The sequence below is a fragment of the Macrobrachium nipponense genome, chromosome 41 (genome assembly GCF_015104395.2).
Source record: "Macrobrachium nipponense isolate FS-2020 chromosome 41, ASM1510439v2, whole genome shotgun sequence".
Classification (NCBI taxonomy): Eukaryota; Metazoa; Arthropoda; class Malacostraca; order Decapoda; family Palaemonidae; genus Macrobrachium; species Macrobrachium nipponense.
In genome coordinates this window covers 44,518,190-44,543,160 of record NC_061102.1, presented here as the reverse complement: position 1 = coordinate 44,543,160, position 24,971 = coordinate 44,518,190, and the positions used below count along the sequence as shown (strand labels likewise).

Sequence of the window (24,971 nt, the reverse complement as noted above, 5' to 3'; positions counted from 1 at the left end):
TCCAAGAGAACATCTTAAATAATCATTGACAATCAACAACAAGTAATATACAAACTCAATTAGTCATAAATGGTCATTTACACCTCTTCCTTAATAACCCACAACAACAGAAATACCTTTATACATAAACTGTCCAATTAAACCCAAACAGTAATTAACAGTTTCAAACAATAATTATACACTCCCCCCTGAATTACACTCACATATATTACAAACTCTTGCTCTTCTAACTCTTGTTGAATGTCTTGAAATCGCGTTGCACTCAGCAACATTGCCTGAATCTTCCTCTTCCCCCTCATCTTCATGAACAGGAAGCTGTATAAGAAGCTCCTCATCCTCGGCATCAGTAGTTTCCTCACTCAATATCAATCCTTGTGAAGAACACGAACGAAGATCTCTAACATGCCGTGGAACTCCATTGACTTCAACAGCTTGTTCTGACAAAACTCTCATAACCTTGCCTCTTTCAAATTGCATATTGCATCGCATGTTGGATGGTTTTACCCACACCTCATCACCTGCTTTGTAGGGGCCACTCACTGCCACTTTGTTCATTGTGTATGGATCCACTCCTCGGACCCTCACAGGGTAAGAATACAGCATACTGACAGGGGCAGTTGTTTCATCACGAGGCATCAAATTATACAGATATACAGCCTCTGCAATGCTACAGCCTTTTCTTGCAGCAATGATTTTAACAGTTCAATGGCATCTCTCAGCTATACCATTTCTTGATGGAACATAAGCACATCTAAAATTAAGATGCACGCACCACTTTTTTGCAAAGTCAGCAAATAGTTTGCTGCAAAAAGCAGTGTCATTGTCAGTTAACAGTTCCTCCGGCGCTCCTCGTTCATAGAACACTGTCTCAAGTTGCCCGATGATGCTCTCACTGGTCTGAAAATGGAGCCGACGCCAGATGGCAAATCGAGATGGTCCACAATCAATGAGAGTAAGATACGGCCATCCATCATAGTGAGTAATATCCATGCCAACTCTTTGCCACACTCTATCCACTTCCAGACTACCCTTCTGCCACTTCACTGGGGCCGGGTCTATTGACTGGCATGCCTCACAGCATTTGACAACAGCCTGTACTTGCCGCCTGGTAACTCCTGGATGGACTTTCTTCACAAAATAGAGAGTTCTTCTCACACCCGGGTGACCAGCAGCATGATGGATCTCCTTAATTCCATCACTAATGGCAGGGACAACAGAAGCACACACAAGTTTTGCATCTTGGTGACATGAACCAAGGTCCCTCAGCCAGCGCTGAGGTACACGTGTCAAACTGTCAGCTTATTATTGGGCAGAAGACACAAGTGTAATAGACAGCTGAAGGTCACACTCTTCTATCAATGACAAGACTATTCCTAGTCTTCTTCTGATGAGCATTTCACTTGCAGCCTTAGTCTTCAATCTGCTTTTTCCTAAAAGTCCATCTGAAATCCATCTATGCACAGTAGATGAGTCAGTCATTAATTCCACCTTTTGTATCTTCTAAGCCAGTGCAAGATTCAATCCTTTAATGACTGCATCTAGCTCAGCCATATTGATGTGGCAAGAGTCGTCTTTCCGCAGCCAGCTGGCATCTTCCACAATGGAACCATTTACTTCCACTGCAACACCAAGTGCAAGAGAACTAGTATCCACCCAGATCTTGAATTTGTCACCGGTGACATTCCACTGTCCTCTCACAGGGTCATCCTTCTTAACCTTCTCCAGAAGTTCCTGCAAACACATTTTGATGTAATCATCATTAATGACATCGTCACATCCTTCAGTGACTTTATTGATTCTTCTCTTGATGAATGCTACCACCACTCACAGCCATCCACAAACAGGGTAATGGCCTAACAGTCTACCACAGTATGAGAACACTGCTCGACGAGTCAATTGTCTTGGTGCATCGCCCAGGTCATTGTCCCTTTTCCAAAAAAGACTCTCCTGCTCCCCCCAAACTCTCAGGCCCAATGCTCGAGCCCCTTCAGCAAGTCTTTGGTGTGGCTTACTTACTAGCCCAAAATTTCCAAGATGCTCATCTACACAGCTGGCCTTAACAATATCTTCATTCACCAAGATGTCATCAATATAAGCTAATGTTCCTTTTCTTACAATTGGGTCCTGAAGGAGAACACAGTTTAAAACAGATTTCATTACCATTGGAGCAATATTCAAGCCAAACCCCAGTTGAGTCAGGCAATACCTCTGGCCTTTGAAATATACAGTCTGGTATGGCCACAGAGACTCATGGATTCTTATTTGCAGGTAAGCTTTAGCCAAGTCTACTACAGATACATTCACTTCTTGCCTGCGCCACTCATGTAGTTTGTCTGAGCTCACATCCGAGTCTGCTGTAAATGCATCAATGTACGTATTCAGTTCTCTGAAGTCCAGTACAGGCCGCACCTTCTTTTTATTTTGCTGTACAACAGCCATGAGGGGAATAAGCCCCTTAGCTGGTCCATATTTATTCTCATCATAAGGAAGCAGCCAGCCATCATTCACCCATCTTTGTAGCTCTGATTCATACAGGTCCTTTGTCTCCTGAGGTACAGAATATGCCTTTACTCCATTCGCCAGGATGCCAGGCTCCTTGCCCTCAGACCATTTCCATGTAGCTGTCCAATATTTAATCACAGGATCATAAATTGCACTAAAATCATGCTCATCCACTCCCACCATCACATCAGCAGCTGCAGAAAAAAGAGTGTCTTCCATTCCAAATCATACACCACCCTGGGTATCGACAGTGACTCCTCCTAGAGCCCTCACACCATCCATGCCGAGAAGAAATTTAAAACCGAGTGGCATTAGAGTAGTTACACATGCAGAAATGCTGGCAGTAGCTCCATTACTGAGCTGCAAGTGCACGACGCCCATTCCTTCACACACCCATTCTTGCCCACTCACAGTTATCATGCTAACTGAGCACTTGTTCCATGCCTTACAGCATGAAACATGAGAGATGCTTTGAGAACACTCAGTGTCTACTAACACGCAACACTGAAGACTCTCTACACTCAAAACAGTACTTGGCAGCATCTTACTCAGTGGGTATGGGGAGAGGAGGCTGGCGCTGATGCCTCCTCTCCTTGCTCGTTTCCCGGACAAGCTGACGCAATGTGCCCCATTCCACCACACCGATAGCGCTTTACCCTTCTCCGAAATCGACCATTTACTCGGTTGCGAGCAAGACAGTCCCTGGCAAAGTGATTTGGTCCAAGGCATACATGACATTTCTGAACTGTTGTTTCTACTGGTACAGAACCCAAGCTTCCTGTGGCGCCAAAACATGTTTCCACTGAAACAGAAGGAAGGTCATCTTTCAGAACCGCCCGTGCCCGAGCCAAAATCTGTTCCAGATCGAGGGCCTCCATGCGAGACCCGGCTCTCAACAGCTGACGAACTCTCTCTGGAAGTCCAGCTACAAAAGCACATGCAAGAGCTTTTTCAGAAATTCCTCCAAACAGGGATCCGAGTCGACATAGTCCAGCTAAGTAGACATCCGGTGCCTCTCCACTGTGCAACTTCCTACTGACAAACTGTTCATAGGCTACATAGGGATCAACAGCAAACGCAGCCAACAATGCTTCTTTCACCTTGTCAACCTTCTTCCTATCTGCTTTGGGTAACTGTAAGTACACTGCAAAGGCACCATCTGTAAGCCGCAGAGGAATCACACTGGCCACGTCATCAACTTTCCGAAGCTTGCAAACCAGCTCCAACTTCTCCAGCCACTCCATAACAGATTGTGCGTTTCTGCCATCATACTCAGGGATCAGTTTCAAGTCGAAGTTACTCTCCATACTGCCTAGATAGCTTGTGGCAGTAAAGAAACACAGACTAGGTTTTTTCTTCTTTACTTAAAAAATAATATATATATATATAATGGATACAGACACACAACGATCCTTTGGTGGAGAGGTAATAATCTCCTACAGGGTTTGACTTCAACTAACCACACATACTCCCCACTCTCCAAGAGAACATCTTAAATAATCGTTGACAATCAACAACAAGTAATATACAAACTCAAATAGTCATAAATGGTCATTTACACCTCTTCCTTAATAACCCACAACAACAGAAATACCTTTATACATAAACTGTCCAATTAAACCCAAACAGTAATTAACAGTTTCAAACAATAATTATACAGAAACTCATCGTTATGTTAGGATATTGACCTGATGGTATTAGGATTTTTTTCAGCTTAATGTAATATTCATACCTGGAAATGTATATATCTATATATATATATATATCTATATATATATATATATATATATATATATATATATATATATATATATATATATATATATATGTGGTCTTTGGTGGTCTACTGTTTTACTTTTCCAAAATGTAAACTTGGGAGATACATTGGAGCTACCAAAGTTTGGCCACATAAACAAATAAAATGCAAAGCCGGCTGTCTCCTGTTTTCTTCCTGCTGAATCTTCGGCGTTTTAGGTTCGTTCCCGTTGTGAGTCAGAAATGTATTTCTGTGAAACATGCGCTTATGTTCACATTGTTTCAATCGTATCTCCCAATGAAAGGGTGATTCGAATGAAATGGTAGCAACTGACTTGCTGATGGGTCGTCGTTAGTTCAAACCAGCTTTGTACTGGCACGGGCTCTTGCTCTAAAGCAGCCCGTAAGATGATGGGTCGGGAAGTTTAGTAAAATCGGCTGGCATGTAGGTTGCAGGAGTCTGCCAGAGAAACACATCAAGTACATAGTACTTAGGTTCCAACATCTTTTACGACCTTTTGTAGGTTAGTCGCTACAATGTTGCTGATGAAAAACCAAAATGAGATATGAGATTTATGATTGGTGATTTTAAAGCCAAAACTGGACGTTGAAACGGAGGCACAGAAGATGCTGTGAGCAAAGAAAGCTTGAGACGACTGGCAAAGAATATGGGGAATGATTCATTAGTTTTCTGCCAAAAAAATTGGTAATTGAAGGTTCTCTTTTCCAACAAAAGAACACCCATAAATGCAATTCTAAACCTCCAGAATAGAAACAAATGGAACTTATAGCTATTAATCATGGGAGTAAAAGAATGCTGAAAAATGTTAGGAGCTACAGAGGGTCAGATGTCGGCAGAGATCACCAACAAAAAAGCTGACAGAGTATCTAGGTTTAATGGAACAAAGCCTCTTGAACGTCGAAATAGATTTGCAATTCTGATTATACTTTTTAAAGATGACTGATTTAACATTGGTAATGTATATCATCCAGCTCGATTGATTTAACATTTTGAGTGTATATAAAAAAGATGGACTGATTTGAAATTAGGAATGTATATCAATGAGCTGGAAAAGAAGCAAGAGACACATAGGAGAAGGAAAGCAGTTGTGCAAGAATCTTGAAGCAAGCAGATAACATCTATAAGATCTTTTATCATTGATAATGATGCAATATGGAACGAAGGTAGGGTATAATCAATAAAGTAATAAGACTTATTAAGAGGAGAAGAAACTTTCTACCAGAAATAATGCACAGGGGAGTGACTAGATTTGTATTTGAGGGGGTTTCAAATAAGGGTGGGTTGTGACTTAATGGTTTTGAAATAGTTGCAAAAGTTGTTGGTCTGTGGAATAAAAAGTGATCAGTAATGTAGAGGGCAGTGGCTGATGTTCCATGTGAAAACTGGTAGGTAGCGATGATGACAAGCTGTGGAAACTGGGGAAATGCTTAAAACTGCTTTTACAAAGAAATTAGGAAAGAGGATATACCAAGAGTAATGATATACGAGTAAATGGAAGCTAATAAGATAGAACAATGCTTATTAATATGGTAAATAGATTAATCGAAGTAAACGATCAATTTACATATTCTTCAGAACATGGAATGAAAAGGTGAAAAGAATAGATAAGAGCAGGAGTAAATTCTTCAAGACATGAAACAAAGTAGGTAGCAGACTCTATATGAATGTTTTGTGAGGGAAGTAGTGTCTACAAAAGCAAAATGTCTATCGTTAGAAAGATAATAAAGTGTAAAGTTGAGTGAATATTAGGAAAGGCATAAGCTACCGGGATGTATTACTTGCAGAATACATATAAAAAAGGAGTTGGATGGGTAATGAATGAAGAAGCAAAACCATATGGTGCGAAGATAAGATGCTAGGTAAAGAATTCCATGAATTTCACCTAATGTTTGAAAAGAGCAAAATCTTGTATTTACGTAGTACTAATCTTAAAAAAATGCATATTCTGCTTTCACAGTTTGGAAAGGGAGGACAAAGTTTTAGGATCGGCTTAGCCTAATGAAATATCCACCACTTCAATTTAGTACTGATTCACTGGATAATTATCTTGCCTGAGGACAAATAGCTATATAGAGACCTTTACATATTTGCGCTTTTGGGTATTTACGAAACTGTATTTGGAAAAGAGATGTTCAAGGATAAATCTTTCTTTATAGTAATAGTAACGATAATGGTGTGAATAAGTTCCCTACTAATACAAGAACACTGTCATTGACTTGTTATTTAGTATGATTATTGAGGGGAAAAAAATAGATGCTTTGCTTATTATCATTTATCTCCACTCTGCAAGAGGGTAGCTGTCCCATAACATCACAAAATATAATTTAAATATACAATAAATTTTCCCTATACTTCATATAAAACTGTACAAATCAAATAGTGTAAGAACTGGCAAAATTTCTGTGAATGGGATATCATGTTATGAATTGGAATACTTGATAGTGAAAAGAGAGAAATGTCTCTTATAACTACCAAATGTAAATTCCAGTAAAAGGAGTTGACCTAAATTTCATAATCAATCAATCAGTCAATAGGTAAACAGTTGGGATTTTGAAATTCACTGTCAGTATATCTAAGGTTAATCAGTAGGCAAACAATTTCCTATTTGTTGTAACAAACTTGAATGACTATTTAAAAGTAGGAAACTGAAAATAAACTTACTTTCTATATTTATCAGGGAACAGCTGTTGTTTTCCATGAACATGGAGTTCTTTGTGATAGGTAGCCAACTTTACGACCCGAGGCCCCCTGGGACTAAATGGGTAGAAGGAAAACAGTTTCCACCTATAAAGGAGTGAAATAAAGTAGTGATTAAATGAGTAAATAAGATGATAATGAATCGTTTAATTTTGATCCAGTCCTTTAATATGAATTAAAATTATACAAATTAAAATAAAATCTTTTAGTACAACATATCAGATTTTTAAAAACTTTCACATATTTTAATTGGAAGATGATCTCTCATTTAACATATGACACTTATAACAAAGGAAATTACCTCATGATTTTCAGAGTCAACAATTAACTTACCATATATACTGATCTAACATATTAAAGAAAGAAGATACTACTGAAAATAATGGTGAATTTACACGTGAATTACACCAAGTATATGGAAAGATAGTATATATATATATATATATATATATATATATATATATATATATATATATATATATATATATACTATATATATATATATACTATATATATATATATATATATATATATATATATATAATATATATATATATATATATATATATCTGTGTGTGTGTGTGAATGTTTGTATGTCTGTGCACCAACTTAGATAATAAGATATGTTTCAAACCCATGCCCCCATGACAAACATTCAAAAACAGACATCACAAATAACATTTTCGTTTTTAGCAGTTCCATCAGGTTTTCTTTCAGGTGCTTTATGGTTTAATAGTCATTTTTCACCTGACTGCACCATGTTTTCTTTCAGGCGTTATCAGGCGTATGATTACCCTGCAACAATAAATTCCCTATAACATAAAGTTTGATAAATATTTACGTGAATTTTCAGCATAAATTTCTATAATTCGTAATAGAGTTGTTAGTTACCTCGATAAAATTAACATTGAAAACCTTTGTCGATAATTTCTATGAGTAGATATGGGCTTCCTGTTGTAACTGAAGCCGAGAGGGTCTTCTCCATCTGTGCATGCAAGTAGCTGCTGGTTAATGCCTACGCGCAAGATACAGTGTTTACTTTTTTCTAGTCTTTTTAATGAGAATTTCCTCATTAATTCAGCACAGTAATAACTGGCTAAAAGGGACAGTCACCGCAGTAATACCTGGATAAAAGGAACATTCACCACAGCAATACCTGGATGAAAGACAGACAGTAGAGTAATACCTGGTGAATGGGGACATACAGCACAGTAATACCTGGATAAAATGGACAAACAGCACAGTAATACCTGGATAAAATGGACAAACAGCACAGTAATACCTGTCAGTTCACACACAACTGTCTCCTTCCACTTCCATCTTTCCTCCCCCTACCAGTAGGCTATCATTCAGAGTTTTCCCAGGAAGTGGCAGGTTGGTCAGCCTATATATATATATATATATATATATATATATATATATATATATATATATATATATATATATATATACATATATATATATGTGTGTGTGTGTATATATATATATACATATATATTTATCCAGGTATTACTGTGCTACTATATATATATATATATATATATATATATATATATATATATATATATATATATATATATATATATATATATATATAGATATATATATATATATATATTAGCTGACCAACCTGCCACTGCCTGGGAAACTCTGAATGATAGTCTACTGGTAGGAGGAGGAATATGGAAGTGGAAAGAGACAGCTGTGTGTGAACTGACAGGTATTACTGTGCTGTTTGTCCCTTTTATCCAGGTATCACGGTGCTGTCTATTGGCTCTTTCAGCCAGGTATTATTCTGCTGTTTGTCCCCTTTATCCAGGTATTACTGTGCTGCCTGTTGCCCCTATTCATGCATGCACACACACACATACACACACGCACACACACACACACACACACACACACACACACACATATATATATATATATATATATATATATATATATATATATATATATATATATATATATATATATATATATATATATGTGTGTGTATGTGTGTGTGTGTGTGTGTTGTTCGTTGTCTGGTTTCGATTTTATTTCCAAGCCATTAACTAAGAACTGATAAAAAGTGTAAGAAATCACAATAAATATGCTACAGATTAAATTATATTATGTGAGAATGTAAATTTGAATTCAATTTTGGAAATTACTCACGAAAATTTGGTATGGAGATGCTAAACCATCTATCACCAGTGTTAAGTAATTTGTATATGAAATTATTAGAAAAGGAAAAAAAAAATGAATGAAATCATTCCTTGCAATGTGGTATGGTTCCAGCATGTTGAAGAAAATGTAAATAACTTTTTTTGGCTAGTTAAATCAATCAGTACCATCAATTAAATTCACTGTGGAAATGTAAAAGGATGGGTGCCTACCCTTCATGATTTGCCTAATACGTAAAAATAGTAATGGGTTTAAATACAGTGTTTACAGAAAAAGTACTAATATTTCTTCCTAAGTGTATTTTTGCTCTAGTCAAAGCAGTAAGGTTAAGAAGTCAACGTTCTTATTTATGATTTTAAGAACATTACATAACTGTGTATATATGCATAATGAAATGGACACGATTAGGAAAACAGGCAAGAAACTGAAATATCATGGCAGTGCATTAGACAATGCATTAGAAGCGGAAAAAGACTGTATCAAAACACAGGAGATATATATATATATATATATATATATATATATATATATATATATATATATATATATATTATATATATATATATACACATGCTTTTGCTACCTTATAATAATAATGAAAGATATTTCACATCTTCAGAATTTTGGTGTTAATGTCGCAGTTAATTACAATAAAACAATGAAAGGTGAAGTACTTATCAAGGACTCTCCCGAGAATACTAAAGGAGGTGTATATAAAATTCCATGTAAGTCTTGTGACAACTTTTATAATGGTCACACGGGTAAAGCGCGGGAAAAGAGAATAGAACACCATAAAAAATGCACGAGATATGCACAGGTGAACGGTGAAATTTTTGTGCATGAAAGTGAGAATAATCATGTTATCAACTGGAAGTGGCAAGATAGATAGCGTATTCTAATTATGCATTGGAAAGTACCATTGAATCTAGCTTTATAAGAGAAAGTTATAGCCATCATATGAATATCAGTCATAGGGCATGCAGTGCTATTGCGGTCTAACCCCACTGACGTTACTATTGAGTAATTAGCACTCAAAATTATTAATCGATTACGAGAGATTAAAGACAGTAACGGTGCATGTAGTGTGAAAGTGGTCTAACCCGCCGACGTTAGCTTTGAGTAATAAGCGGTCAATGTATTACAATTAGACATCAAAATTAATGTTTAGGCTAGATCTTTCATGCTACTGAGTTTTTAATAAGTTATTTTTTTTTGTTACAGTCAAACTTTTTTATTTAAGCCCATTTGATAGAGGGTGGGGGCGGTGTTTACGGTCGAATTTTTTATTTACCACCGTCCCCCACACTATTTTTCCACAGAAAGTCATGGCTCTAGATTCATTCTTGAAGATTGCTTGAAATAAGAAAAGTTCTGGAAAAAAAAATCATGTTGATGTGCCTAAATCTTAGGTGGCATGGCTGACAACAACACTCGCGGTGCACTCTGTTGGCTATTGACCGCAGCACCCTCCCTGGTTAGGACACTTTCGCACCTGATCTAAAGTTATTCTGCACCTCTTGTTGGACCAAACTGGACCCCCTCAATGTGAGACCACACTGACATGGTGAGGAGGCTCTTGAACCCCAGGAGTCTGTTCCCGGGTTTGAGTCCAAGAGTCTCATGTATTTAAATATACTTGGACTAATTTTGTGGAATTTTCCATTTTTGTAAAATTTTACTGCTTAGGGATTGTGCTTTGGAAGGGGTTTGCATTCGAAGCTAATCATGGGAGTTGTGGTGGTGAGTCGCTACCCGATATGGTTTGGACCTAAGAGATACAGATGGGATTTTCCTATTGCTATCTTGAGGCGGAACCATCTCCAGGGATCAGCCCATCGGAATCCAGGGGGGTCTGGTGTTTGGGGATGGGACTCCTGGCTTCTGTTAGGAAGCCCACCAATATATTGGAGTGGGAAGTCAGTTCCCATTAGTGGGGGCAGAACTTCCAGCAGGCAGATTGCCTTATACATGGGCCACTGCAAGTATATTGATGCTATCCTGAAAGGGTAAGTTATGGGGTAGACTATTGGGAGTCACCTTTCACTTATACCATCGGTGGAGAATGCGAATACCTGACTGATCCACCATACTTTCTTGATAAAACCAAACAGCTTTGGGTGTGTATGTGAGCCGGTTTGTGTGAGGTTGTCTGGTGTGTGCATGCTTAGTATCCTGGGATAGCTTCGTGGGCTTTGGTGCTTTGCTGGGGTGGGGAGTCTAGGCATTAGAAGCTGCCTGCATTTCCCTTTCTGATGTGCTATTGGGGTCTCAGTGGGGCTCTTGGGTGTCAGGTGCGCACTCTTTGGACTTCTGAAATTGAAATGGCATAGTTTTATGGATTTGGTTACTAGTTTTCTATCCCCTTGATCCGGCAACTTACTGGCACTGGCAACGACTTCTGGCATGAACATGGATATGAGCTTGGCAGTCAGGCAGAACCCTACACTGAGACACCAGGGTGTTAGTAAATCTGGTGGATTTGATGCAAATAGTAGAGTCCTTTATTCCACTAATATAAATTTGTCATTAGATTATGAGTGTTTGTAAAGTGTAGCGAAGAAAGTTGGTAATGTGGAAGGAATTAAATTAGTTCTAGAAAAAGACAAGCAGTCATTTTCTGCTTTTGTTAAATTTTCCTCAATCTTGGAAGCTAGTAAGGGACAGCAAAGACTCTATTGCCACAATATTAATGATTCAGTTCTTAGCACGAAAGTGTTTTCAGTGAAAACTTAAATGATGATCTTTTTTATTTCATCCCCAAGAATGAAGAACATGGACCAGACTCATGTACCAGAGTGCTTCCTCCCCCTATATGGCATGTTGCTAGTTACAAGGAGGAAGGCAAAAATTTTATAAAGGCTGCTGAATGTATTGAAAGCAAGGTTGGTCCCAATCCCATTGGAAATTTAAAAAGTTATGGAAAGAACTTGGCAATAAAAGCTGGTAATGAAACCCAAGCAATTTTGCCACCAAATTGTAAATCTCCTGAAAGTGAATATCGAATATATTCCATCAAATAGATTCTTTAACACACTGAAAGAGGTAGTATACTCAAAAGAATTACAAGTTTTTTAAAAAGGAGGAGATTCTCCACCGATGTCCTTGTATATCTCGTGAAAAAACTAGGATGGGATGCAGCTATCCTTTTAACCTTCTACTCCAATTACCTACCTGATACCATCATTGTTAGCTATGAGAGGATGCAGGTTAATAAATGTAGAATAAATCCAAAACAGTGTCACAAATGTTTTGAATATGGCCACATTGACAACTTGTGTGAAAACAGCAAAAGATATTCTGTGTGCTCTGCAAAGCATGGTAATCTTGATGAGTGCAAAGCAGCCCGATACTGTCTTCTGTGTTAGAGCTATCACTCTCCAAATTCTATGGCTTGGCTTCAGAGATAGATTTGAGGATTAAGTATTGGCAATGGCTGATAATGAACATATCAGCATTAGCGAAGCAAAGTGCGTGGTAATGGGGGCAAACAAAAGTGCCAACTCTACCTACACTTTGGTAATAAAATTTATGAAAAATTCCAGCAATGTAAATAAAGAAAATCTCCAATATGTCCAGAAATTGTCATCGACTAGTGTCTTGGAGTACAATATCAAAAGTTGTACTTCCAGAAGAACAGAAAACTCATCTCCCAAAGTCAGTAAAAAAGTGAATGATATGAAAGTTGTAGGCTCAGCTCCAAAAAACAAGGGAGCCAAAATCAGTTAATAATTCGGGAAGATATTCCCAAAAAATTCCAACAAGAATAAGCTAAAACAGCAAGCCCAATTAGATAGAGCTAGTTGAGAGCCATCGATTGTCACAGACACAAACAAAAATGAAAACGAGACTATAATTACAGCCACCAAGAACCGTGCAAGAATTAATAGCCCCAAATAATGATAGCTTTAACATAAGAACCTCAAATGGGTTCAGTGCTTTGGAAGAGATCTCTCCACCTAAGAGGTGATTCCAAAAGCAGTCTCAGCCCAAAGACATGTGAGTTCTAATCAGTCTTGCCTCCCTAAGACAAATAAACTTAGTGGTGCACAGAATCACAGTATCATAACCAGAAATATGTTCAGCTAAAAACCCTAAATTCCAATTCACATGAAAAGGAATTAAGAAAACAATCACTTATAAAGGAGAACTTTCCTCTTTACCCTAGGGATAATACTTCTTCTCAAAGGAGTAGGAAGTAGCACATTGTACCACCTTAGTTTTCATCTTCGATATCCTTCAGTGGAACTGTAAAGGTCTCAGAGCCCGTACAGAAGACCATAAAATCTTAATGCATGAATTTAATCCAGGGATTATATGCCTGAAGGAGATAATGTTAAGCAACTCTCCTTATAATCCTGGACCAAATCATTTAATATTTAACTCCTATCCCTTTATTGGCGACATATCCATGGATATGCTGCAATTATTGTTAATAAATCAATGCAGCACTCCATAATACAATTAAATACAACTCTACAAGCTGTTGCTATTTTAGTCATCTTGGAAAAGAGGATAACAATCTGCTCCTCATACCTTCCATTCTCTTCTAGATGCCTAAGATTACTTTATTGAATCTACTCTGAAGAGTGCTGAAGGCTCGATTCCAAAAAACAAAAGGCAAACCTCGTAGACCTGAAGTTCCCTGGTGGAATAAGACTTGTGGTATTCTGAGGAAAGGGACTAGGAAGTGCTACAGACGTTACAAAACTAGTGGATCTCCTCAGTCTAAATTAATCTACAAATGTGCGTTAGCCAAAAGAGAAAGTTGGCTTTACTATACTAATGGAATAAACTCAAAGACTCCACTGATAGTGGTGTGGCACAAAATAAGGAAACTGAGAAAAAATAAACGACACTCTGATCACAGAGCCCAATGAAGCTGCCAGTGAGCTAGGAAAACACATTTCAAAAGTTTCCAGTGCCAACATTACTCTAAAAAATTAAAGAAAATTAGGTATTCTGAAAAGACTGAAATTTGATTCAGGAAAATCTGAACCATACAACTACAAATTATGGGAGGTGCTCTCCTCTAATGATTCCACAACTCCAGATGAGGATACAATCATATACGAAATGCTTACACTCCCCAGACGAAGCCAAAAAATATTTACTCAAAATTATAAACAAAATATGGGAAACTGGAATTTTACCTAAGGGCTGGAAAATATCCATAATTATTCCTCTTGAAAATCCTAATAAAAATGCTTCCCTAGCCCTAGCTATAGGCCAATAGCTCTTACCAGCTGTGATTGTAAGCTGGTGGAGAAAATGATAAATACTAGATTAGTTTGGCACCTAGAAACCAAAGGACTAATATCACCATTTCAATTTGGTTTCAGGAAAAACAGCTCTTGATCCCTTGCTGAGGCTGACCAACCAAATCCAGCAAGAATTAGCCAAACAATGTCTGACCATTTGCATATCTTTTACCTCAATAAAGCTTATGACACTGCCTAGAGAATTGGCATCATGAAACAATTACACTAGATGGGTATACGTGGAAGAATGATCAGATTTATATATACCTTTTTAACAGAAAGAATTTTTAAGGTAAAAGTGTGAAACTCCTTCTCCCAACCTTTTGTGCAGGAGGAAGGAGTTCCCCAAGGAAGCACTTCAAGTATAAGACTCTTCAGTGGCAATAAATAGTGTGGGTGAAAAAATCTTGTCTTCTGTTAAGTGCCCACTTTTTGTTGATGACCTTGGAATATATTGCACAGGATATAATTCATTGTCAGTGAGTAAACATCTGCAAATGTCTATTAATGTCATTACTAAATGGGCTGATCAAAATGCTTTCAACTTCTCCTCTTCCAAAGCAGTTGTAGTAAGATTTACCAGGTGACAGCGTGTGGAAGAGGTTCCCACACTTAGTTTAAAAGGATCTATCATTTCTTATGAAAATACGTAAAATTTTTGGGGATGATTACTAACCACAAAATAATAGTGCCAACCACAAAATGCCTTAAAGATTAATGCTAAACAGTCTTTGAATAATTTAAAGGTTGTTTCTGGATTTAGTCAGGGGTCTGGTACAGAACATGGGGGTTGAAACTATGCTCGGGCTTTTAGAACTTCGCCTGTTGAAAGCATATATGCCGATGCCGATCATCTTCCCCTTGATCTAAGAAGGCAAGCACTAGGGGTGCGATACGTGCCTAGAATGAAAAGTGCTCCCAAAAATCCCTCCTTTCGAGTATTCAAGGAAACAGACTCGCAGAATTTCTCTGGTAAAAGAGTTTCTAAACCATTTCAAATTCGACTGAATGAGGATGTTAGGACTAACAATCTCAAATCTCAGAAAGTCCTGGAACTACAACATACATCCTGTAAATCCTCCATGGCTTATTCCAGAAGCATTAGTATGCAAGAAATTAGGGGAAATATTTTAGATCACCATGTTACCCATGCTAATTATGTGAAGATCTATACAGATGGATCAAAGTCGGATAGTGGTGTTTGGTGTGCTGTTATCCTTAGTGATACAGAATACACAGCTAAATTACCTAACTGCATCAATATTCACTGCCGAATTAAGAGCCATAGCCCCTGGCCTAGATTTAGTTGACACTAATTTTGCCATTACTCAGATTCTAAAAGCTCTTTAGAGGCTATTAAAAAATTGATAGCTTTCATCCATTAATTCAAAAAGTTCAGGACTCACTTTTTCGTATATATTGTTTACGTAAATCAGTCTCTTTCTGTGAGTATTCACGGAAACGAGACTGCAGACAAGGAAGCGAAAGCTGCTAGTGGTTTACCAGAAACAACTTCAAGAAAAGGGCCTCATACAACCTAAAAGATCCTATTAGGTCTTACGTTTTAAGTAAATGGCAAGAAAGGTGGACTTGTCCTCTTCTTGCTAATAATAATAAGTATAAAAATATTAGGAAAAAAGTACTGCCATGGCCTTCGTCATTCCAGCTTGACAGACAAACAGAGGTTATTTTAGAGAGATTAAGAATTGGGCACACTCATTTAATTAACCCATCAGTTTATTTTAGAAGGAAGCAGCCCGCCAGTGTGTGCTTATTTTGACAACATACTAACAGTGGAGCCCATTCTGGTTTGCGCCAGATATTTTAGCCTAAGGGTAAATTCCTCTCGAATATTTTAGGAGATGAAGTAGATGTTTCTGCTCTCTTCTTTTTAAAGTGTATACGAGTTTAGTTTTTCTTTATATATTACATCTTACATATTCTTAAAGACATTAAACTATTTTTAATATATATTAAGTCATTCATTCATCCTCATATCTTTATTTTATTTATTAGTGACATCTCATTTTATTTATTAATCATTTCTTTCACTAATTCATTAATTCATTTACCATAATTTAATTAATTTACCCTTCTTCTTGGCCCCAGTGCCTGGCCTTTTGCCCAAGAATCATTCATCCAAAATCCATAATTCGCCACTTTAGACCTTAGTAAACCTCGCAGGATGTTCACTTTTTCCTTTTCCGACATCAATACAATGTATTTTCATCTACTGACAACACCTTCCCGCTTATAACTCCAAACCGCCATTTTTGAGGGTTAGACCACTTTCACACGAAACGCCTCATATTATAGAAACTTGATACTATAATTTCTAAAGAAATTTGTAAAATATTTAATTTTATGGAAAAAGTGAAAATAATTCGAGAAATTCAGTAGGCGTTGTGGCTATTACGATTACAAACGTATCTGGTAAAAGGTGACCAGTAAATCCTATATACAATTTTCAGCTTAAAATGCAATGGAAATGATTGTCCACTTGGCTACGATGATGAGGATGGGTCTATTTCAGCTCTAATAAATCTGTCTGCATTCGATAGGTATATGTATGTATGAGCCGCGGTAGACTTTTATATTTCTGGTGGTCAGGTCGGCAATGTGACTTCGTTGTGATTGCTCGAGATGTAGGTTCGAGTCCCGCTACCAGACATCAGAATTACTTATTACTCTTTTATCATTCACTTGGATCTAAGGCTATAAAGTGAAAAATATTATGTAGAATTCGAGAATTTATATATATAATGTCTGTACGCACATGCATGTGTGTATGTGATTTCATAAAAAAAATCCTCAAATACCAGTTAATATCCAGTTGTCTATTCTTCAGTAATGATTCACTCTGGAGAGGAATTAGAAAGGAAATTTGTTTTTAACAAGTGGGATTCGAACCGTTGCAGGGTTAGGAAGCAATGAAGCCATCAAGCGAGGTGTAAGTTGATATCAGTGCGTATGTATTTTTTCCCACATACACCGTGACATTTTTTTTATGTACAACCAATACGCCTGAATTATAGATAATAGGATTTTAAGTGATATTTGCAGATTAATATTTGCGAACATCAAAAATGTTTTGAGTATGTGACAAAAATTCATAACTAGCGACGTGCTACAAACTAGCCAGTCAACTATTTTGGTGATGGGTTGATGGCATTTTTTCGTTTCTGTAGAGTGAATTGGACCTTATGCTAATCTTGTAATGCCAGCTTGGATATAAAGACTACTTGAACTATGCTTTTGCTCTGTATGGTTAACTTGTACCTAAGTAAAGGGTCGTGTTAGACCGAAAGTTCTTGGCTTTCTCCCCTTTCAATTTTCCTCTTTGGCATCACCTACATTTATACACAGTATCACGTTTTATATACTTCGTGATCAAATTATTCATACATAAATATATATATATATATATATATATATATATATATATATATATATATATATATATATATATATACATATATATATATATATATATATATATATATATATATATATATATATATATATATATATATATATATATATATACATATATATATGTATATTTATATATATTGTAAACAGACACGAATCGCGTCTTCTATTTCCATTATTGAACTAGCCAATTATAAAATTTGGGGTCGTTTAGTTGCCAAACTAGGTACTGGACGAATTCTTTAACAAGCGAAAATCTGCCCAAAGAATCGTTGTTTTACACTTGATCTTGAGGCCTGGAGCTGGGCGGTTCTCTTTCGAGATCGCCATTAATAATTTAGAATAAGACTGCGCCCTCCAACTAAATAGCTTGGAGTAAGTAACTGTAATTGATTGATCAATTCCATTTGTTAATTTTACTGGTCGATTCATATTCAAATTTGTTACTTCTGTTTTGATTGGTTTTGTTGTAATATACTTATTATTGTTTTTTTGTAAGTCGTAATGTAAGTGTAATTTAATTTTAATTTAGGTCTGTTGACATTTTCTCTGTAAAGTAGGATAAAAAATATTATTGTAATTATTTCATTTGCAGAATGAAATGTCTGTAACGACTTCAACGTCGTGACGTTACATGCCTCGTTCGTATGGTTGGTTGAGGTGTCAATGGTCTTATTCTGATTGGGCAGGCGCAAGCCCCTGCAGTTGCGCTACATTTCATTTCCAAGTGCTCTGCGGAATCGAGGAAACTTTAAAGTAAGTTCGCTCCAATTTGTGCCTTGTGGTATGTAAATTGTCCTCAAGGTCAACTCGTTCATAAATTGCTTCATTGTCAACAACAGCAAAAAAAAAAAAAAAAAAAAAAAAAAAAAAAAAAAAAAAAAAACGTGTCAACGAGTTTAGTTCGCGAAAGCTGAAATGTTTGAATGCCTAACTAGTTGGTTCCGTAAATGACTTATCGTCTAGAAAAGTGGCTATTATCAGTTATCGACCCAAAGTTGGTGTTTTGAAGCAATTTGAAGCAATACTTCTTGTGTTCCATTTCTCATAACTGGCTCGCTGAATTCATCGTTCGAGTGTTGTACTGCTGTTTACTGTTCAATCTCGTAAACATGCCTCCCAGGAAAGTGAAATCTTCGACTCAGAAGAAATTTGGCATTGCCTTTGAGACCTGGACTATTGAAAGTTTAGATGCCGAGGCCATCTTAGCAGATGCAGAGAACGCCACTGTTGATGATCTAAGCTTATCATTGAAATCTCTTCGTGAATCATATAGTGATTTGAAAAGAGTCTCCGCAGGTAATCTGACTTGTGACGAAACTTTGAAAACATTGCGTGATGCGGGTGTTACCTTCCACAAGCTGAGGACGCAGATAAATGAACGAATGGAAAAGCTATCGGTAAAAGAGGACATTCCTAAGCATGCTAATGCGGTCAGCAAATCTAATTCGTCATTCGTCCAATTGAAGAAACTTTCTTGTCCGACGTGGGATGGTGAAGTTCGATCGTATAAAAGATTCAAGAAAAATTTTGAGCTATTAGTTCAGGGCCAGATGTCTGGGGAGATGGCGCGTTTTAAGAAGACTGAGAGCAAGGCATTGCGAAGAAACTCGAGATAAGGCCTCATTGTTCAGTCGAAATCGAGCTTGGATGAAGCATGGTCAGCATTAGATTGTATTTACGGAAGGGGAAACACCATCCGTGACGCAGTCCTCAAGGACGTCCATGACATTAGGCCTGTCAGAAGCGAGTCTGATGCAGATGGTCTTCGTCGATTGGTAACAGAACTTACTGTCGCTAAAGAGGACCTGAGATCGGTAAACCGAACGTCTGCGTTAGGTGAGTCGGCATTTTCCATCGTAATGGAAAAAATTCCAGTAGAACTGCGCAGGAGAATCGACAGAAAAATTCTGGCAGACGACCTTGATGCCGAAGCCTCCTTTGATCTACTCTTAGGAATGGCCGACACGGCAGCCTCAATCGAAGAAACAGCTAATTGCGAGCAGAAGCTCATTCTAGTTACATTTTCAGAGAAGAGCCGACGATGGTCGTTAAGAATTATCAGGTTAGCAGTAAGGACAGAAACATTGGTAACAGCGGTTCGAAAGATGTCAAGCCTGGCAAGAATGGAACGCCCAAAAAGGGTAACAGTTGGAAGGAATCGAAAACCAGGAAGCCAAAAAATTCCCCATCTTCCGTTCAATCGTGTGTTTTTCATTCTATGGCTGATCACCAAACTTCTGAATGCAGAGTGTTCCTAGGTCTTTCATCCATAAAAAAGAAAGAAACCTTGAAAGAACATAACCGGTGTGAAAAGTGCTTTGGTTCTCACCCCTCAAATCAGTGCAGAAATAAGCACGTTTGTCAGGAGGTTAATTGCAAGATGCCAGACAACCATCATACTCTATTGCATGCTGCTTGCCTAGCTGCGTCAAGCCTGGTTTATGGTCCTGTTGATTGCGAGAAACTCTGTCATCATCTAGGCCAGAACACAATAAGACCTAGTCATGCAGCCTTCATGAAAAGGAAAGGGAATCTTTTTGAGGTTTCAGTTCTTTATGATTTGGGAGCCACTATCTCACAGATTCTGAACTCGGTGGCAAGGGAAGCTTGTATCAAACCAGTATCCAGAATCAAGAACTTAATGATGAGGACTGCTGGGGAGAGCCAGCCACAAGATTGGGGACCGGCTGATCTGTACAGCATCCCACTCTACGATGCAGAAGGTAACTTCGTGACTGCAGTTGATTGCATTGGTGTCGATTATATTGGTGAACTTGATGGAGGCAGTTATCATGTAGCTGCTGACATGTTCAAGATGTCGATCCATCAGAACTTTTAGAGCCTGTTCACGGTGACATCGAGTTGCTCATCGGAGACAATCATGCCAGCATATTTCCGCTAACGGTGAAGACAAGAGAAAACCTTGTTTTAGCTGAGACTAACTTCGGGTTCATTCTACACGGTTCTCACGAGACATTTTTTGCCGCCAATTCTCATGAACCAAGTGTGATGCTGTCGGAGCTCCTCAACAGAAAGATTTCTGCTGTTCTTCTGCAGTCAACGTCATCAGTTGCAGTAAGTCATGCTGAACGGCTGAAAGGGGAAGTTTCCACAGATAAAGCCCGGAGCAATGGCTCCGTGCAGCAGGTTGCAGAAAATGGCGGACAGTCTGTTCTTTCAATAAAGACCAGTGCTGAGACTGTGTTTGATCGTATGTGTGAAGTAGAGGATGGTCCGGTTTGTCATCGGTGCGACGCGGTCGGCATAAACTCAGAAGAGGAGCGAAGAGTACAGACATACAAGAGTTGTCTCACCTACGACCCTGAACAGAAGATATTCGTTTGCAAGTTACCATGGAAGGAAAGCTTCCGTACCTTGTCGGACAATAGACCTATTGCCCTCAAACGCCTAAATTCGTTAACACGTACCATGTCCAGAAACGAAGCTTTAAAGAAACCTGGTATGTAGAAGAATTTGAAAAGTTGATCAACGACGGCTATATGACAGAGGTTACAGCTGAGGAGGATGTGCAGTGGAAATCGAATGGTGGCAAAGTCTACTACATCTGTCATTTCACACACTTTAATGAGCATAGTTCCTCAACCCCACTCAGAATCATATTTGATGCAAGTGTTCCATTTAAAGGCAAGGCTATAAACTCCTTGTGGGAACCACCACCAAATTTGATTCCACCAATTCCAACCCTGCTGTTAAGGTTCCAGGAAAGAAAAATACCGGTTGCAATGGACATAAGTAAAGCATACTTCACTGTTCGCCTTGAGACAGAAGAATCTTATCTGCACCGCCTTTTGTGGAATCAACTGGACAAGGAAAAAGAAGTCAAGACGCTGCGATTACTACGAAACTCCTGGGGAACTACTCCGGCAGGTGGTATATGCAGTGTAGCAATGCTCATCATAGCTGAGAAATTCAAGGAAAAGTACCCACAGGTATACGAATTCGTAAAATCGAACTTGTATGTTGATGATGGTACTACAAGTGTTGATGATGTTTCCACGGCATTACAACTTGCTAAGGAACTCAACATTGTCCTCAGTGAGGCATCCTTCATCATAAAGCATTTCATGATCGGTGGAAGTGAAAGTGATATTGATGCCCACATAAAGAAGTGCCCGGATGTACCTGACAATGTGCGACGGACACCAGAGCAGGAAAGGATCCTGGGTATAATATATCATTCTACAAACGATGAAATTTCCATTTCAGGTAGGATTAACTTTTCAAAGAAAAGGAGAGGCATTAGATCAGAGGAAGATATCAGTTTAGAAGACTTTGATGATGCCTTCCCTGATACTTTCAGTCAAAGAAATTATCTACAGATCATAGCAACCATCTATGATCCGACGGGACTTGCAACTCCGGTTACCATCTGCCTGAAGCACGAACTAGGTCAAATATTCCGCCTCAAACAGGAATGGGACGATCCGATCCTAGATGGCAATGATGACCTACCTACAACCCGAAGTCGGTGTAAAGAAGTGATTCGTTCGATCTACGGTCTAAAAGAAGTCAGGTTTGTTCGCTGCCTTACACCGGAAACTGCAGTTTGCAAACCCACTCTAGTAATTTTTTGTTTTTTGTGATAGTTCTCAGACTGCCTATGGATGTGTCGCGTACTACAACTGGAAGTTGGAAAATGGCGAGCGAGCATCTGTTCTTGCCATGTCAAAGGCAAAACCTTGGCCACAAATTCCGACGTTAACGATCCCCCGTGGTGAGTTACCCTGATGTCTGCTGGGTGCCAGAATGCAACAGACTATTGTCAAAAAATCAAGCTTCATTTTTGAAAGGGTAATGCTGCTAACTGACAGCACCATAGTTCTGGGACAACTGCGTCATGAGCCTTACAAGTTCAACATGTGGACAGCCAGCCGTATCAGTGAAATACAAACTCTGACTGATATTCGTGATTGGTACCATGTGGACTCTGGAAACAATGTTGCCGATGATGCGTCACGCGGTCTTAACCCATCTGAAATGGGAAAGGATTACAGATGGCAAAAAGGTCCAGACTTCATGAAGAAGGACATCAACGAATGGCCAGTCAAACATTCAAATGAAGTTCATGCGAAAAAAGAAGATCTGGACATAAGAATAAAAGATCCACGGATGACCATTGGAAGATGCAAGTCACTATGTGTCCAGATTGATGGTGGAACAAATGAAGATTATTCAGTAATTCTTGATATCCTAAAAACATTTAACATAACGGTCGAAAAAAATGACAGCCTGATGAAGATTAAACGTCGCATCTCTAGAATCATAAGATTTATGGAAAATGCTTCACAATTTTTCAGAGATCGACTGAAGAGAACAGTGAAGACTACTCCAGTTGCCATCAGTAGTATGACGAAAGCAGAACGTTCGAGATGGTTTGCTGAAAATGATACATTTGTGCCTACCAAGCGTGAGTTAGTAATATCAAACTTTTTTCTTATTCAACAGGCTCAGCAGTCGCTTCCGTCAGATGTGGAACATAAGCTAAAGTCACTGAACCCAATACTGGACGCCGACGGTGTGTGGAGAGCACTAGGTCGTACTGGTGCTGCTCTATCAAACCCGTCTGCGATTATACCATACTCTGAACCCTTTGCAGAGATCTTGGTGCGTAAATGTCACCAACCGCAGCACTCTGGTGCGGATACTACTCTTGCCCTAGTACGTGAGCAGTTCTGGATCCTCAACGGTAAACGGTTCGTCAGCAAAGTTGTGTCGCAGTGCCCATATTGTCGCTTTTTACGGAAGAAGATCGCCCAAGTAGAGATAGCTCCTCGTAAGGTGGAACAACTCGTGCGATCACCAGTATTCAAGCATGTGGTCATTGACATAGCTGGTCCGTTCAATACCATCGCAGATCGCCGCGAGACGAGAAATTACCAGGTAAATTCTAGTAAAGCCTGGATTCTGGTCATCGTGTGTCGTGCATCTGGTGCGGCCCACATAGAGGTCCTTGAAGGTTATGATACCAACTGCTTCCTTGCAGGTTTTGATGCTTTCACTAGAATCCGCGGAAAACCCACGTCTGTGACTGCAGATCTTGGTTCGCAAATCCGTGGTGCTGCAAATGTCATGGAGAGCCTTTGGAACCATACCAAGATGGCAAAGATTCAGACAAATCCCGAAACAACAACCTGGCACTTCGTACCATCTGGAGCTCATTCGTCAGTTGGACAAGCTGAGAGGATGATCAGAACTGTGAAGAATACTCTAGAAGCTGTCACTGCTTCGAGAAAACCTGAATTTACCAAGTTGCGTTTGCAGAGACTAATGTACAGTGTTGCTGATATGATAAATGATAGGCCTTTAGGTGTTCATAGAAATAATGTTGCCAAATTAGACGCTGTGAGATTACTACGTCCAAATGACCTTATTTTGGGTAGATCAAACGGTGATATCAGTGAACTTTTAGATTTCGAGTTGGCTAAAACACCTGAGCAAATAGAGTACACAAAAATACTCGCACTGAATGAACTTTTTTTAAATCATTGGTGGAAAATATGGTATGATCAAATTTTTCTTCTTCCCAGAGAAAAGTGGTCAGATTCCAACCGGGGAGTAGAGATAAATGATATTGTAATAATCAGAGATACTAATCCCGTGCGTAACAAGTGGCATTGGGGCGAAGTTGTTTCTGAAAACAAGTCGTCTGATAATATAACACGTTCAGTATCGGTGCGGTATAAGTCTGATGAAAAATCTAAGTTTGTCACATAAGTCGGTCAGAGATTTGGTTGTCATTCTGAGGAACAATGAACGTACTGATTTGTAGACATTTACAGTAACATACATGTGATTTTCAGTTGCATATAACGTAAAATTTTGTTACAAAAGTGCAATTTCATCTAATTGAGTACTTTTCTATATGTTGTCGTTTTGTTTCATGTTCTTATTAAGTAAAAAAAAAGTAAAAAAAAATAAAAAAAAATTAAAAATTCAAGTTCCGGTTTCTTGCTTATTTATCAAATGAGATAAAGTTTTATCTATAATTCTAGTATGTAAAATTTGTTACAAAAAAGGTTCAAACGTGAATTTTAAATATTCATGAAAAAACGTGTATAATTTATAACAGAGCAAAAATTAACCCGAGATAAAGCTCCGGAGTGTAAACAGAC

At 38.3% G+C, this 24,971-nt stretch overlaps 2 protein-coding genes and 1 pseudogene across 2 annotated transcripts; 2 read left to right on the top strand and 1 right to left on the bottom strand.

Annotated features, from left to right (window-relative positions):
- The window catches only part of LOC135212835 (uncharacterized), a 45,872-nt pseudogene extending 30,144 nt beyond the window's left edge, over positions 1-15,728 (bottom strand).
- A 5,610-nt stretch (positions 15,729-21,338) lies between these two features.
- On the top strand, positions 21,339-22,442 carry LOC135212834 (uncharacterized). Its single transcript, XM_064246604.1, has one exon. It carries the CDS (start codon positions 21,339-21,341, stop codon positions 22,440-22,442), a length of 1,104 nt encoding a protein of 367 aa, XP_064102674.1.
- Positions 22,443-22,605: 163 nt separating this feature from the next.
- On the top strand, positions 22,606-24,573 carry LOC135212832 (uncharacterized). Its single transcript, XM_064246603.1, has one exon. The coding sequence runs from the start codon at positions 22,606-22,608 to the stop codon at positions 24,571-24,573; it is 1,968 nt and encodes a 655-aa protein (XP_064102673.1).
- Positions 24,574-24,971: the final 398 nt, after the last annotated feature.

Excerpts from the sequence above, each read along its gene's own strand:
- LOC135212834 (XM_064246604.1), top strand. The coding sequence starts at position 21,339 with ATGACAGAGGTTACAGCTGAGGAGGATGTGCAGTGGAAATCGAATGGT.
- LOC135212832 (XM_064246603.1), top strand. The coding sequence starts at position 22,606 with ATGCAACAGACTATTGTCAAAAAATCAAGCTTCATTTTTGAAAGGGTA.